Here is a 13240-nt window from a genome sequence, read left to right as displayed (position 1 = left end):
TATGCTTTAAAGGAGAGATTCTGAATTCTGTGGCCACTCCTTCCACAGAATGCCATAGAAGCTTTTGTTTCATTTTAATATGCATTTTCATCACCAGTCCAAGAATGAAGAAAATATACATCTATTTATGTTATTAAAAAAAAAATCTAATTCCTTGTTCTGCAATGGCCCTGCATGTAAAGACTATAATGAAGGGCACAGGAAAGACTGTACAAGATCATAATGAATAACAGGGTAGTATGTTGCTTTCTGTAATGATACACGTGGCTCTCAAAACACAGTTCCTAATAAACCTTCTATTTAGACTCGACTATATGAAAGGACTCACAATTTCTTCTCTACTGTTACACATCAAAATAATTTCCAAAATATTTCAAGTGCAAAAATGGCTTTGACTTATCTTAAAATGCGGAGAGGATATTGAGAAATGATTTGCATACAGGGTTACATGATCTGTGACGTGAGGAATGGAGTTACAAGTACACAGTCTCCAAGGTCTACAGCGAATGTTTTTGGTATTGGGTTTTACATGTAGTAGCAATGGCCAAAATAGAGAACAGGGCATATTTCCTTGGCTTACTGAAAAGGGGCAGCAAACTATTCTGCTCTGCTGGCCTTACCAGAGTCTTGACAAGACCAAGCTGCCCTGTATTTCGTGTTGCTGGGTCATGCTTTAACTAGTTGAGAACCCTGAGGGTGCTGGCTTTCATATACAGCAACAGCTGCTTAATTTGTGCTAATCATTTTGGAGATTGCATTTGTATTTTATGTGCTTCTTGAAAGTTTATCTTTGTTGCCAAATAATCAGAGAAGTTGGTAGATATGGGAAAGAAAAGGTTGTCAGAACATGAGATTGTGTTTTTTCCTAAAAAGCTGTGCGAATCAGACTTTTTCTTTCAGGGAAGTTCTAGCTGCTTGTGTAAAAGATGAAGCTTGGTACGTAAAATATCTAAAGATTCAGAGTTCCCTGTGGAGCAGAATTCATGGCTTTAAGCTGTGAAACAGGCTTTAAGGTAGATTCCTATTTCTGAGTATGTGGAGTACTCTGAACATCATTCATGAAGTTGTTCAGACATCTGTTTACATCTTTTATAGGTGTATGGACTGTGTTACCTCAAAGTGGATGTTTAAGACAAGGGAACCAGTGTTTTATGACCCTGACTGGGGATTGCCCTTTTCCCTCCAGGCCAAGAGAAATAACTGAAAATTACAAATAGTTCAACTGAAAATAAATTACAGGTCTTACCTCTGTAACACTTTTTTAGACACGCCTCATGTCATTTTTTTGAGCCCTGACTTAAACATTTCTATAAAAGACAGTGATCCATAGGTTTGTGCCTAGAGACTTAAGCTTTAGGATTGTGTTTGGTTGCATGATTCTGCTACTAATAGCTTTATGGAAAAATCGCAGTGCATTGGACTGTACTTTTTGATACTGAGGTTTAATTTTCATCTCTGCAGTGGACTTTCTGAATGAACATCTTGTGTCTTCTAATAATAGTTCACAAACTGTTGAGAGGTTAATTTACCCATTTTTCTGGGACTCTTCAGTGCTTCAGGCTGTTGAGAGATCTCTGTGGCTATGAATCATTCCCAGTTGTACATGAGAGTCCTGCAACTCCTCGTTTGCTAAATTCAGTTGTAGGAACATTGGCTGTGAGTTCTTTTTCCTGATTTGAAGTGTCAAATCAATATAATTTGGATTTTTCAAGGATACTGTTATGAATTGTGATTTTTTTTTTTCCCCCAATATTTTCCTTGGGAAAAAAGTTCTTTATTATTAATAAGACATGTAGTTACACCAAATATTCCTTCCAGACACTTAAAATGGGAGTAGATGACAAGATATATGGAGGAAAAAATCACATTACCTCTTTTTAATATGGTGGTCTCTACCTAGTTCTGTGCAGTTATAGCACTGCTTGGCTAAGTCAGTATAAAAGTGAATTGTCTATCAAGGCTAAAGAAGTGAGTTTACTTTTCTAATATATATATTATCTGTATTTCAGTTTAGTTAGATTTTTTTCTCTGTTCTCATGGAAGTTAGTAACTGCACTCTTTAAATCTATTTTAAGTAACTTCCCTTGACCATTTTACATTTCCCTGATTAAATTTAAGATATGACTCTTGAGTGAAGAATAATAGGAAAATGATTTTTTATTGCCCATTTAAACATTGCTCTGAAAACTTAACTGTAACTCAGAAGTGTTTGTTAGTTAGTGTTTTGAACTAATAACTTAGTTATTGTTAGTGTTTTGAACTTTGTGTTAGTGTTTTGAACTTTGTCTCATAGTCCCATAATGAAAGCAGCTTACATTACTAATGAAAACCCTGCATAATCAATGGTGATGGCAGCAGTCAAAGTTATGAAAATGTTTGGGCACATCCTGGAATCAAGTGGTGACAATTAAGAGTTGAACTGTTCTCACTGAGGGGGTGAATAATGTTCTTTTTTTGTTTTACCCCACCATTTTCTATTTACTGTTCTCTCTCTCTCTGCTCTGAACTTTGTGCTTCATTATAGGGCTTCTGGGAATGCTGCCAGCGAGATGCTCCTGATTGATGGTTCTGAAGCCAAAATTCAGGGCTCTTACAATGTCTGCCAGCTTTGGCATTGCTGCCTCCTGGGATTGCTTTCAATTTGTATCATCCTACAGCAGGCTGTAAACTCGTCTGCTTCCTGTTGTCCAGGAGTTTAATGCAGACCTCAGAGTAGCAGCAGATTAGTGGCATGCATGAAGAAAGAGGTACTCAGGAACTGGAAGTCAGCCGCAGAGTCCTATGGGGCTTGGACTTCAGGTAGTAACTTCAGCATGTCAGTCTGGATTAGATGTGGGCTAGAGCTGGCTGGAGAATGTAAAATGATTTTGTGTTAGAGGAGAAAGACAGTTTAGTTGTGTGCCTTTAGGATTTCCCAGCAGGAAGAAAAGGTAAATAGAAAGTCTAGCAACTGAAAATGAAGGTTGTTCTTGTTGACTGCCTTGCAGGTGTAGTACTAATTAGAAATCGTAATGCTCCAAGAATAAATTTTCTGTATTCTTCAGATAGTTTGCTTTGGAAATGAGGACCTCTGTTTTATTATGTGCGTTAAAAAATAAAGACATGAAGAACTAAAATTAAACAGACCCGTTTTGTTTTCCTTTTCTTGTAGTTTTAAGATTATGAACATTTAAACTTAAACTTTTCTGCCAGAAAGTGGTATGTAAACTACAATAAACTTGAAAAAGAAATACCACTAAACCTATAGGCCTGTCTCTTCCGTCCAGTTAGCAATTAAAGAACAGCACTAACTGGTAAGAGTAAAATATTAATAAAAGGTTGATCTAAATATCCTGAATAACCAGTGGGCTTTACAGTTGAACAGCAACAGGGTCAGTAGAAGGTGAGTTGAAACTGGGTGTGCATTTATTTCCTCTTTGGGAAAGGGATATGAAACCTGGCAGAGGTTCATTGCTGGGGGTCAGTTGAGTAGGTTTTGTCCAAGCATTTTATGTTGTGTAGGGCTGCTTGTGTGGCATTGTGTGTGTCAGACAAGGATGATAATGGCTTTCAGGTCTTTCACTAGAAACAATCCGAATAAATCTCAGATAATTTGTAGTTACTCCTCAGAAGTGACTGGTACTGGCTCCAGGCATAAGTGGCTAAGTGATGGCTAAGTTCGTGAGGATCAAAATTTAATCAGAATACTAACATTTCTGTATTAATTAAACTTCCCAGTAAAAACATGACCAGTGTTACCTTCAGAAGCTTCCAGGAACCTGAACTGTGATGTTCATGCTTTATTTGACAGTGTTTCTGAGGACCAGAAGAGTAAAAATACACGTGTCATCTCCTCTTCTTCCCTCCCCCCATAAGCTAAATTCTATCTTTGTGAATGCATTGTTCAGTTCCTGACTTTTTCCCCTCCAGCAATGCATTCTGTAAGTGCAGCTTTCTGCATTCGTTTGTTTTAGTGCATAGTTTAGCTTGTCGTTTTTCTGTAGTGTTAAATGATTGTGAGTAGATTATAAACACGGTAATATAACTTCTGTAGTTTCATTCAAGTATTTAATCTTTTAATATCCTACTCTGCCTTTATTTTTTAAAATCTTTTTATTTCATAGCTACTTAGTTTTACCTTCAGATTTTCATAGTTTAAACATTTAAAAATAGAAATATATATCTTATATTTTTATATATATATACATGTATATATATATATACATGGCTAATTTTATCCAATGTAAAGGCAACAACCTGAGTTGTTTCAGGTGTAGTTACATAACCAATTTTCCTTTCAAATTATTTTTTCAAGATGCTTTCTTCAGTGTAGCTATCTTGGGAGGTTAGTTTGTAACTAAAGAAAAAAAATAATTCTCAAACATGAACAGTCATCCCTGTGTCCTTCCACTATACGCTAGTGGAATGCAAAGTTTGCATTTAAAAGTAAAAAATCCAGAAGACATGTTTTAACCAGTATATTTTTCAGAACATGTGTTTAATACCTGTTTTATAAAGTGTGTTGCTGATATTCAGAAATTATTTCCTCAAAATGTCTTGTTTTCTGCCCACGGATATGAAGCACAGGCCTGAAAAAGGTCAGAAAATATTCTCAAAACAGTGTAGCTTCTTAGCAATTTAAATACGAATTTGTATTTCTTCATGTTAAATATTAATACTAGTAATATCATAAACCCTCTTGCATCTCATGGAACAGCAAGATTACTGGGTCAAAAGGATGTGCTTTCTTCCTTACAGGCATTACACCTTAATGAAAGCTTCTGCTGAAGTGTGTCTTGCATATTTATTGACATTTCTTCAAGGAGTGCTTTTTTCCCTGAGACTGTCAACTTATTATGAAGAATTTGGCACCCACTATGATTTAGTCAGTATAAAACATTTGAGAACATGGTTATGAATATCTTTGACAAACAGAAATTTTCATACTTCTAGTGGAAAAAGTATTTCACTTATCTCAGATTTTATGCAACTTTTGGGGAAAGAAGGCTCTTAGTCTCAGACCTATTGCACTACTGTAATATAAAAGGGCAATAAGAGATATGGCTTAATTCCTTTTTCACTTTCAATATATGAAACACATATATTCAAACATGCAGTTTGCACCACATTTTTCCACGGTAAGAGTTAAGAAAGGAATCACAAACTTTTTTGTGCTATAAAGAAGTAATAGTTTTGATTCCTTTTTTCTGCACATAGCACAGCCTAGCAGAGGATCTTATTGGTTAGTACATGGTGTGCTTTCATGGTGCAGTTAAATATTTGCATTGCAAGTTAAGTGTATTGTAGCAATCTACAAATGCGACTACAGTTCCTGATCCGTTTAAGTGTATCTGCTAAGTAATGTAGCCTGTTCCCGACTGCAAATAATGTGCTTATCTACGTTGTGTTTAATTTATGTGTAATTTATCCTATTAGATAAGATTTGTGTTGCTGTTGGAAAGCTATTCTAGAAAAAGCTATGTGGATTTAAGAAATTGATATCTTACCTGTTCGGTGTGTTTAGACAACACAAAACGCTGAGCTCCTGTGAAAATAGTTTCACCAAGACCTACTGTGGAAGTTTGTTTTGAGTGTGAATGGTGATGCAGAGCTGTGTGTAACAGTTAAGAAGTTCTTACTTTCTAGAGGCTTTTGTGGATTTTCTGTGTTAAAAAGCATTGTTCAAGGTTATTATAAGCAGGATAAGTAACTCTGTGGTCTTCAAGGTGATTAGAGGTTCTTGAGGCCTTGCAGGGCAGCTGAAGCCTTGGAACACTGAGTTTGCAGTCACCTGTGGGAGGATCAGATGATGACCAACAAAATTAATGTTGAGTTATCCTTTATTACCTTGAGCAATATTCCAACTGGTTTTGTTAATCGTAGCTACTGCTTTAATTGTGCACAAGTTAGGTCTGTCCTAACATTTGCGATAAAACAGCATGTGGGTACAAACAAAAACTGCACCACCTCATGCACATGCTGACTTGACCCATTTTTCACTACAAATATTACTACTACTACCAGCACCTCCCCATAGCAACACCATGGAAGTTGTCATCCCATGAACCACCCCAGGGGTGATGCAGGGGTGTCTGCACTGATGGTTGCCATCAGCTATTACCTCTCTAGGGATGATTTGGCCAATGTTGATGTGGGTCCATATGTGTAGCTTCCCCCTGCAAAGACTGAAGGCAGAGTCCTACCTCTTTGCTGCTCAGTAGTCAGCAATGCCAGTGTCTTGAAAGGAACTTCCCTAATACTGGCCTGCTGCAACTTGTGCATTGCATAGCTTGCTTAATCAGATTTTTTTTTTTTGGTAAATTGAGTTGTTACGCTGTCTGTTTCATCTGTGGACCTCACAGCTCAGCCATAAGTTTTGTTTCTCTCCAGTCATCTTGAAGCCACAGTTTAGATGCTCGTTGCAGGCTGTTTAAGTGCCACAGCAAGACTGTGCAAATTCCACCACAAATCTGAGACTTGCATTTAAGATTAATATCTTGTTCATTTACCAAGTGAGAAGCACTGGTATATATTTTTATTGCAACAGCTGCTGTGTTTTTCAGCCTGTAGTGTAAGATGGAATGTATATGCTACCCTGGGGCGCCTGTGTATGGGAAATACAAAAGAATCAGTCTTCACTGAGAAATGGATAGTGATCCACAAATGAGAAGGAATTGAAAATGATTGCTGCAGATCTCACCTGTGTGCCATTTACAGTGATAGTTTGAGAGCTAATGTCTTGCTGCAGAAGTTTCTCACCATTTTTGATGCTGATCTTAAGAAAGTCAGGGATCCAGTTTGGCTTTTTTTTTTTTTTGAGGCAAATATTTGATATACACTTGCAACAATTGTTAGGAAGCTTGATGTGTGACATTGCGTGAGTCTTTTGATGAATTGTAAACAGTGTCAAAAGCAGGCATACCCTGGAGGCTTGCTCTTTGTAGTCATGGTTCTAGCACAGGTTCAGGATAGGTCTCAGGCTCTTCCATAAATACAGAGATCCTTGTATAATTGTTTCCTTGTATCCAGCTGCTTCGTGTGTTTTTATTTGGATGGTCTTTATACTTCTAGCTATGTTTTTCCTTGGTGCCTTTTGTCAGCTATACCTCGTTAGCCATAAGCAGATTTTCTTTGCAGCTGCAACGAGTAAACAGTCTCCAGGAACATGGATAGTGTGTATGTTGTGTGCTGCCACATCTCAGGGCGAGGGTTAATTCCTCACAGGTGTCACTGGGGATCTGTGGTCTCTGCCTGACTCCTTGACCTGTGCCTTCCTGTCAGTTCCCTACCGAAAACCTTCCTTTTCCTTTCTTGTTATCTCTGTCACCTGAGGAACCATACATCGATTGAAAACAGAAGCTGGAAGGCATCACAGCAAAGCATCTGGTCCAAGCCTTGGCCCTGCTTAGAGAAGTGATGACTTTCTGACCAGGTTGCTCAGGATGGAAACATTTATGTCCCAGATCAGAATCTGTGTTGTTCCACTCAAAAATGTGCATGCTTATCTCTCTCAAAGCAAAAATAAGTTGTAATTCACTGATACCTCTTTCATCTAGGATAGAACAGCAAATCTTTTTTCTTTTTCCCTCACCATATTTTGAGACAAAAATAACTGGGCCTATTGCAGTGAATATGAGAGTGCTCTTCAATAAAACTGTGTATTGCTGTGAAAGCTGCATTAAGAGTAATACATATGCTGCTTTGTAATTGAATTATTTGGCTGATGTGGTACCTCAGTTTTTATAGTCTGATATGACTACTGCATGCTGGGACTGAAGCCGTGTCAAGTAAAAATACAGGAGATAAGACTGTAGCTAGTTGAGTTACATATGCTGAAACTGTTTCCTAAAACATCAATAAAATTGTAGGCAACTGAGGCTTTACTTAATGTGGAACTTTTTAGCCAGACAAGCCCTGTAAGTGGCAGGGGCAATTACTGAGTGTGCAACTCCAAGCCCATGCACTTCTGGGCTGTGTGAGGTTGTTAGGTGGCAAAAATGGGGTGAACTTATTGAATATGTTGTTCTTAAAGGTGCAAAATTTACCTGTAACATTTCTGCCTACATAATAGGGAATTATATTAAGAGATAGCTAATTTTGCTTTAAATGTGAGAGTATGTTATATCTGTAAATAGTTTATTTGTATATTTGTAGTACTGCTGTCATCTGAAATGCGTGGACTGAATTACAGTTCTTTTACTGTTCTTTGCCAGCTTTTGAACTGGAACTCTTAAGAATCATATATGAGTTATTATATTATTGCTGAAACTTTACATACGTTACTGATATACTTTCTCTTTTTAGGTGTCTTGGCTTTTTAGTCCAGCAAGAAGTGAAATAACAAGTCTAGATAGTGGAAATATAGATGACATTTTAAGTGAGTACTCTGAATAATTTTTTTCTTTATAGGTCTGCAGTTATTGTGTGAATATGTGTGAATATTGGAGTGTTATTAAATGAATATGCATACCCTAGCTTTGAATATCTGAGTTGCAATTGGCTTAGAAATATTAAATGCCTGTGGTCAAAATTAGCTGTCTGAACTAATGTCTTGCAAGGAGAATTTGAAGTGTCTTAAGAAAAATAACTGGTATCGGGTTTGCAGATGGGAATGCTTGATTACATAACCAAAACCTGTCCAGAGGGCATTTTAAAAGTTCCCCCCCAAAAAACAGCAGCAACTGAAAACCATGGTGATGGGCCTTAAGTATCTTGCTTATTCAGCTGTGCTTTTCCTCAGGTTAAGCATTGTGCTGATTCTGGTGGCTCATAGAAAGGAGATCCCTAAATTAAACAGATGTGTATTCCTTGTCTGAAACCTTTTCCTCTGAAAAATATGCAATTTGCCTTTGCAAGTCTTTGCACAAAGAAAGTTTTGACGTTGTTTCAAATGCATCAAGGGAAAAAACCCTCTTTATTCTCTTTTATTAAAGTCTCTTCTATAATCTGTCTAATGTTACAGGAGTACTTTGTAGTATGTGATCTGCTTGTAAATACCTTCTGTGCAGTGGAAAATATAAAATCATTTTATAAAATGTTATTCATAAAAGGGAATATATCCAGGTGTAACTACTTTTAAAATGTATCAGATTGCTTCCAATAAATACTCAATGTCTTGGAGGTAAACCCTAAACTTGTCAGTGCTTGTTAATTACCTGTTAACCACTTGCATTCCTTGCCGATAATGAAAATCTTAACGCTGTAATTCTAATCAAAACTGTAGTGCTGCTCCCCAGCCTTCACAAAAGTGTCTTTACCAGCATAGTATCATCTCCAGGCTTTCAACATCTTAATCTTCACACGTAACTGCTCTGCAACTTTGTCAGTTTTCTGCTTTGTCAGCATTTCTGCTTTATAAAGCTGTGAGTGATACTCTATAGTTTCAGTATGTATTTCATTTTTTTTCAATGTCTAGGCCACTACTACTACTAAAAATCAATTTAAAACATAGTCGTTATATTGTGTAAAGATCATAGTTTATTTTCAGGCAGGAGATTTACCCTTTTTTGATGTATTTTCTTTTTTTTTGGTATGTGAAAAGTAATGTGTGAGAACATTATTTCATTACCTCATCACATGTATCCCTGTGGTATTGCACTTTTTTTGAGTGTCTCTTAGTATTTTTCATTTTTTGGGGGACTGAAGATTTCTTTGCTACCTTTTGCCTTAGTATCCTTCTTAGCAAATAAGACAGGTAAGGACTGACCAGAGTAAGCTGTGCAGGCAGTCTGCCTGTTGGTCGATCTTCTAACCCCAAGAGTTGAGATTTCAGCTTTTAACTGTTTTTTAACACTTAGGAGTAATAGAGCTAATGCTTAAGAGATACACTGAAGTACTATTTCTGAATGTGAGTACCTTAATTTTAAATCCAGAATTGTTTTTTATTTCATGTGTCACTTAATTACTTCTTTTGTGTCTTAATACCTTAAGAGTTTACATTTTTAATATATCAATAAAGTCAATAGAACACTTGACTGAAGACCTTTCATCACTCTTCCATTTGTTATAGATTATATTTCAGAAAAGATTTATCCTAGCAGTTTTCTAGCAATCAGACTAAGCTATATGCTGAATAATGTAGAAATACTTGCTTTTATAGTTTTTTGTGCGTATTTTTATAATCTCAGATAAAAGAACTAAGAAGTTGCCTCTCAATGTGACATTGGGTTTTTTCTTTTTCTTTCCTCTCAGACAATGCAGATGTTGCTTTAGTTAATTTTTATGCTGATTGGTAAGTTATATTTTTTTCTATGTTTAAAACGCTGTCTACTGAAAACTGTCATGTTTGGCTATAGTTTTCTAATTGAAAATAAAGTAGTATGTTGCTTTCAAACCAGTTCTTTCCTGGGTTTATGTCCTGATTGCTTCCCCTTCTGCAGTTCTTCCATCCTATGTTTCATTTAGGACTCCTATCAGAAATAAAAATTGGAGTATTTTAGACTCTCCATTTTCTTCTGTGTTGGTCCCATACGTTTGTGCTAGAAAAAAAGGACTTGACACAAAAAATCAATTGTTTTTCTAGTTTGTAAATTTCTAATTTGTAAGAGCTTGCAAAAGAGCTTGCAAGTGGAGAACTAGAGAAATTATGATTGAGAGATGAAATCTGAGCAAGTGTAAAATGAAGGAATTTGGGGCTGAACTGGTTAGACCTTGTGAATGACATACTTAGAAGGAACTGTTTACTTGAAATTATATTTTAAAAAAAACCCAACTTGCATCCTGAATCATTGTTAGAATTAATTTAAGCAATATACCCCTGTGAAATGTCTCCTTTTTAATGATAGTGCAACGAAGTAACTAGTTAAGTAAGAAACTGGACCTAATCTCTTACCAGTTTTGTATAGAATTATCCTATAGAGGCTATCTTTTAAAATATGTAAATAAACAAAACTTTTAATTTTCAATTTGTGATCTGCTGATACTTGGTGAATCATGGACTACTTCAAAAGTGCTATCTTTTCTTAAAGATAAACAAGGAAGGCAAACCTATGGAGAGTAAATTTAATACACTGAAATTTGAGGTCTGCGTTGCCATTCAAAAATGATTTTTGGATTTTGCAAATGACAAACTGTAGAAAGGTAGCTAAATACCCACGTTCTGATACTTCTGTCATAGAGGGAAGATACAAATATTTTAAAATTTGATATAGCCAGGTAACAAGTATCCTGTTTTAGGACCTTATTAGCACAGTTCCTTCTCCAAAACCCCACTGTTATCAGATCCTCTGTAGAATAGATGTACTGTGAATTTAAAGATTTGTATGTGCTTGCAAGTTGATTCATGGTAAAGTAGACTGTAATTTTAGAACATTACAGCCTTAATTATGATCATTACGTGTAGGCATTCAGGAATAACCCCTCACCGTAGCAGACTGAGATGTACCTGACTTTTGAATGAGAACAGATGAGTTTCAGTCATGTACTCTGCTGTAAGGGTGGAGAAGAATGAGGGACAGGGAAGCCATATGTAACATATACATGCTACATAAATGTGTAGCATATAGTTGTGCTGCCCAGAGTCAGGTTTTTCTGGAGAATGGACTTAAGCTCTGTTTGTATTTTGAGAGCAAAACTTGCCTCTTCACTTGGAAGTTTTCTGTGTCAGGCACAGTGGCATCCCCAACCTGATGCTGTTAAGTTTCAGGTGGGCTTCAGTGCAGGCTGGTTTATTGAAAGTCTGCTCCATAAGGTCTCATTCTGACAACTTCTACAGTGCCATTATGCATCTTCAATTTGAAATTCTTTCATGGGTTTAGAAGGATAGAATATAAAATAATTTCACTGATGTATTAAAAATGGGCTTGTGCATTAGTGTTAACCCCTAAACTCCCTAAAGCCACTGAAGCATGTTTACAATCCTACAGCCTGGGCAAAAAGAAAATTTGCTTCAAAATCTAACATGACTAAAAGAAGGGACCCATAGGGTTCTCTTTTTCTCAGTGCTGAAAAAGCAGTCTGCTCAAATTCTACTGAACTTGAGCGATAATATTATACACAACACTTAGAACTTCTATTGTTGACCTTCCTGAAGGTGATGGTGAATATTTGAAACTCAACAGTCTTAAGTATCTTCCTTTACTACATTTTTATAATTACTTTCCCAAGGCTAATTCAGGCAGGAAAAAAATGAACAATATACTTTCTGAATAGAATATATTTCATAAAGGCTTATAATTGATTAATGGCATTTCCTAAGCAGATAAAGCAGGGAAGCACATCTTGAACTCTGTATTCATTTAGAATTACTTTTTTCGGCACCCGAATTATTCAAGTTACTTTTGAATCTATTTTTATCCAGACATTTACTGGGATTGTTAGAAGTAGATGTGATTTTTTTCAGTAACTCTTCTTTCTTTTTTTTCTTTTTCCTTCAAAGATTGAAATATTCCATTAGTCATCAAAATATTTCAAAGTAGTATTTCAAAGTTATGATTTTCTGTTCTATTTACAGGTGCCGCTTCAGCCAAATGCTGCATCCTATTTTTGAGGAAGCTTCTAACGTAATTAAGGAAGAGTATCCAGATAAGAATCAAGTGGTGTTTGCTAGAGTAGACTGTGATCAGCATTGTAAGTAAATAATGATTTAGGTTTTCCCTATGCTAACCTGCTACTAAGTTACTAATTGTATTGAAGAATATACTGTATAGCAGTCTAAAGTGTAGCTGTACCTGCCCCATCATTTGGCCCAGAGCTGTTTTTGTTACATCAGTGAACCTCTTCTTCCATATTTGTCAGGGCAGTTTCCAGTGTTGCTTTCTCATTGCATCCATAAACGTGCTTTTTTTAATCAGTTCCACCTGTCTCATTTAAAAAAGAAAAAATGGCTGGGATTATAAATTGAATTGGCTCATTGTGGTGTCAGAGAAACACTAGTGCAACAAATGATGCGGGTCTTCACAATCAAGAAGAGGAAGGGGAAACCTTCCATTGTCAGCACCAAGAATATGCTCTGCTCGGGTCTTCCTTCTGCCTGGGAGTCTTGGTGAGCTGAGTTGCCTTTCACAGAGCCAGGCAGGGATCAGGGCTTTGCTTTGCTGTTAGTACACTTGCCAGCAAATGGTTACCTATTTGGGCTTTTCCCATGGCCAGAAACACGTATTCCTGAGACTTACTGTTGGCCTAATAGTTGTGTTTTAGTGCTCTGTTACAAAAACTCTGAAGAGAGAATCTTATGGGACATGATAAAAATGTCAGTTGCATAGCTATGCAAAATAGCTGCTTTGGTTTACATTTGTCTTTCCCATTTAGACAATTGTTGTGT

The 13240-nt window shown here is 36.5% G+C and overlaps 1 protein-coding gene across 1 annotated transcript in view; it reads left to right on the top strand.

Annotated features, from left to right (window-relative positions):
- Positions 1–13240, top strand: part of ERP44 (endoplasmic reticulum protein 44) — a 51277-nt gene that overhangs the window by 11272 nt on the left and 26765 nt on the right. The window contains exons 2-4 of the mRNA XM_051812798.1: positions 8284–8356; positions 10171–10210; positions 12431–12546. Of these exons, the coding sequence (XP_051668758.1) occupies positions 8284–8356; positions 10171–10210; positions 12431–12546 (229 nt within the window). The remainder of the gene's footprint in view (positions 1–8283; positions 8357–10170; positions 10211–12430; positions 12547–13240) is intronic.

The sequence above is a fragment of the Manacus candei genome, unplaced genomic scaffold (genome assembly GCF_025592945.1).
Source record: "Manacus candei isolate 608988 ecotype Guabito, Panama unplaced genomic scaffold, ASM2559294v1 h1tg000088l, whole genome shotgun sequence".
Lineage (NCBI taxonomy): Eukaryota > Metazoa > Chordata > Aves > Passeriformes > Pipridae > Manacus > Manacus candei.
This window is presented reverse-complemented; position numbering and strand designations above follow the sequence as displayed.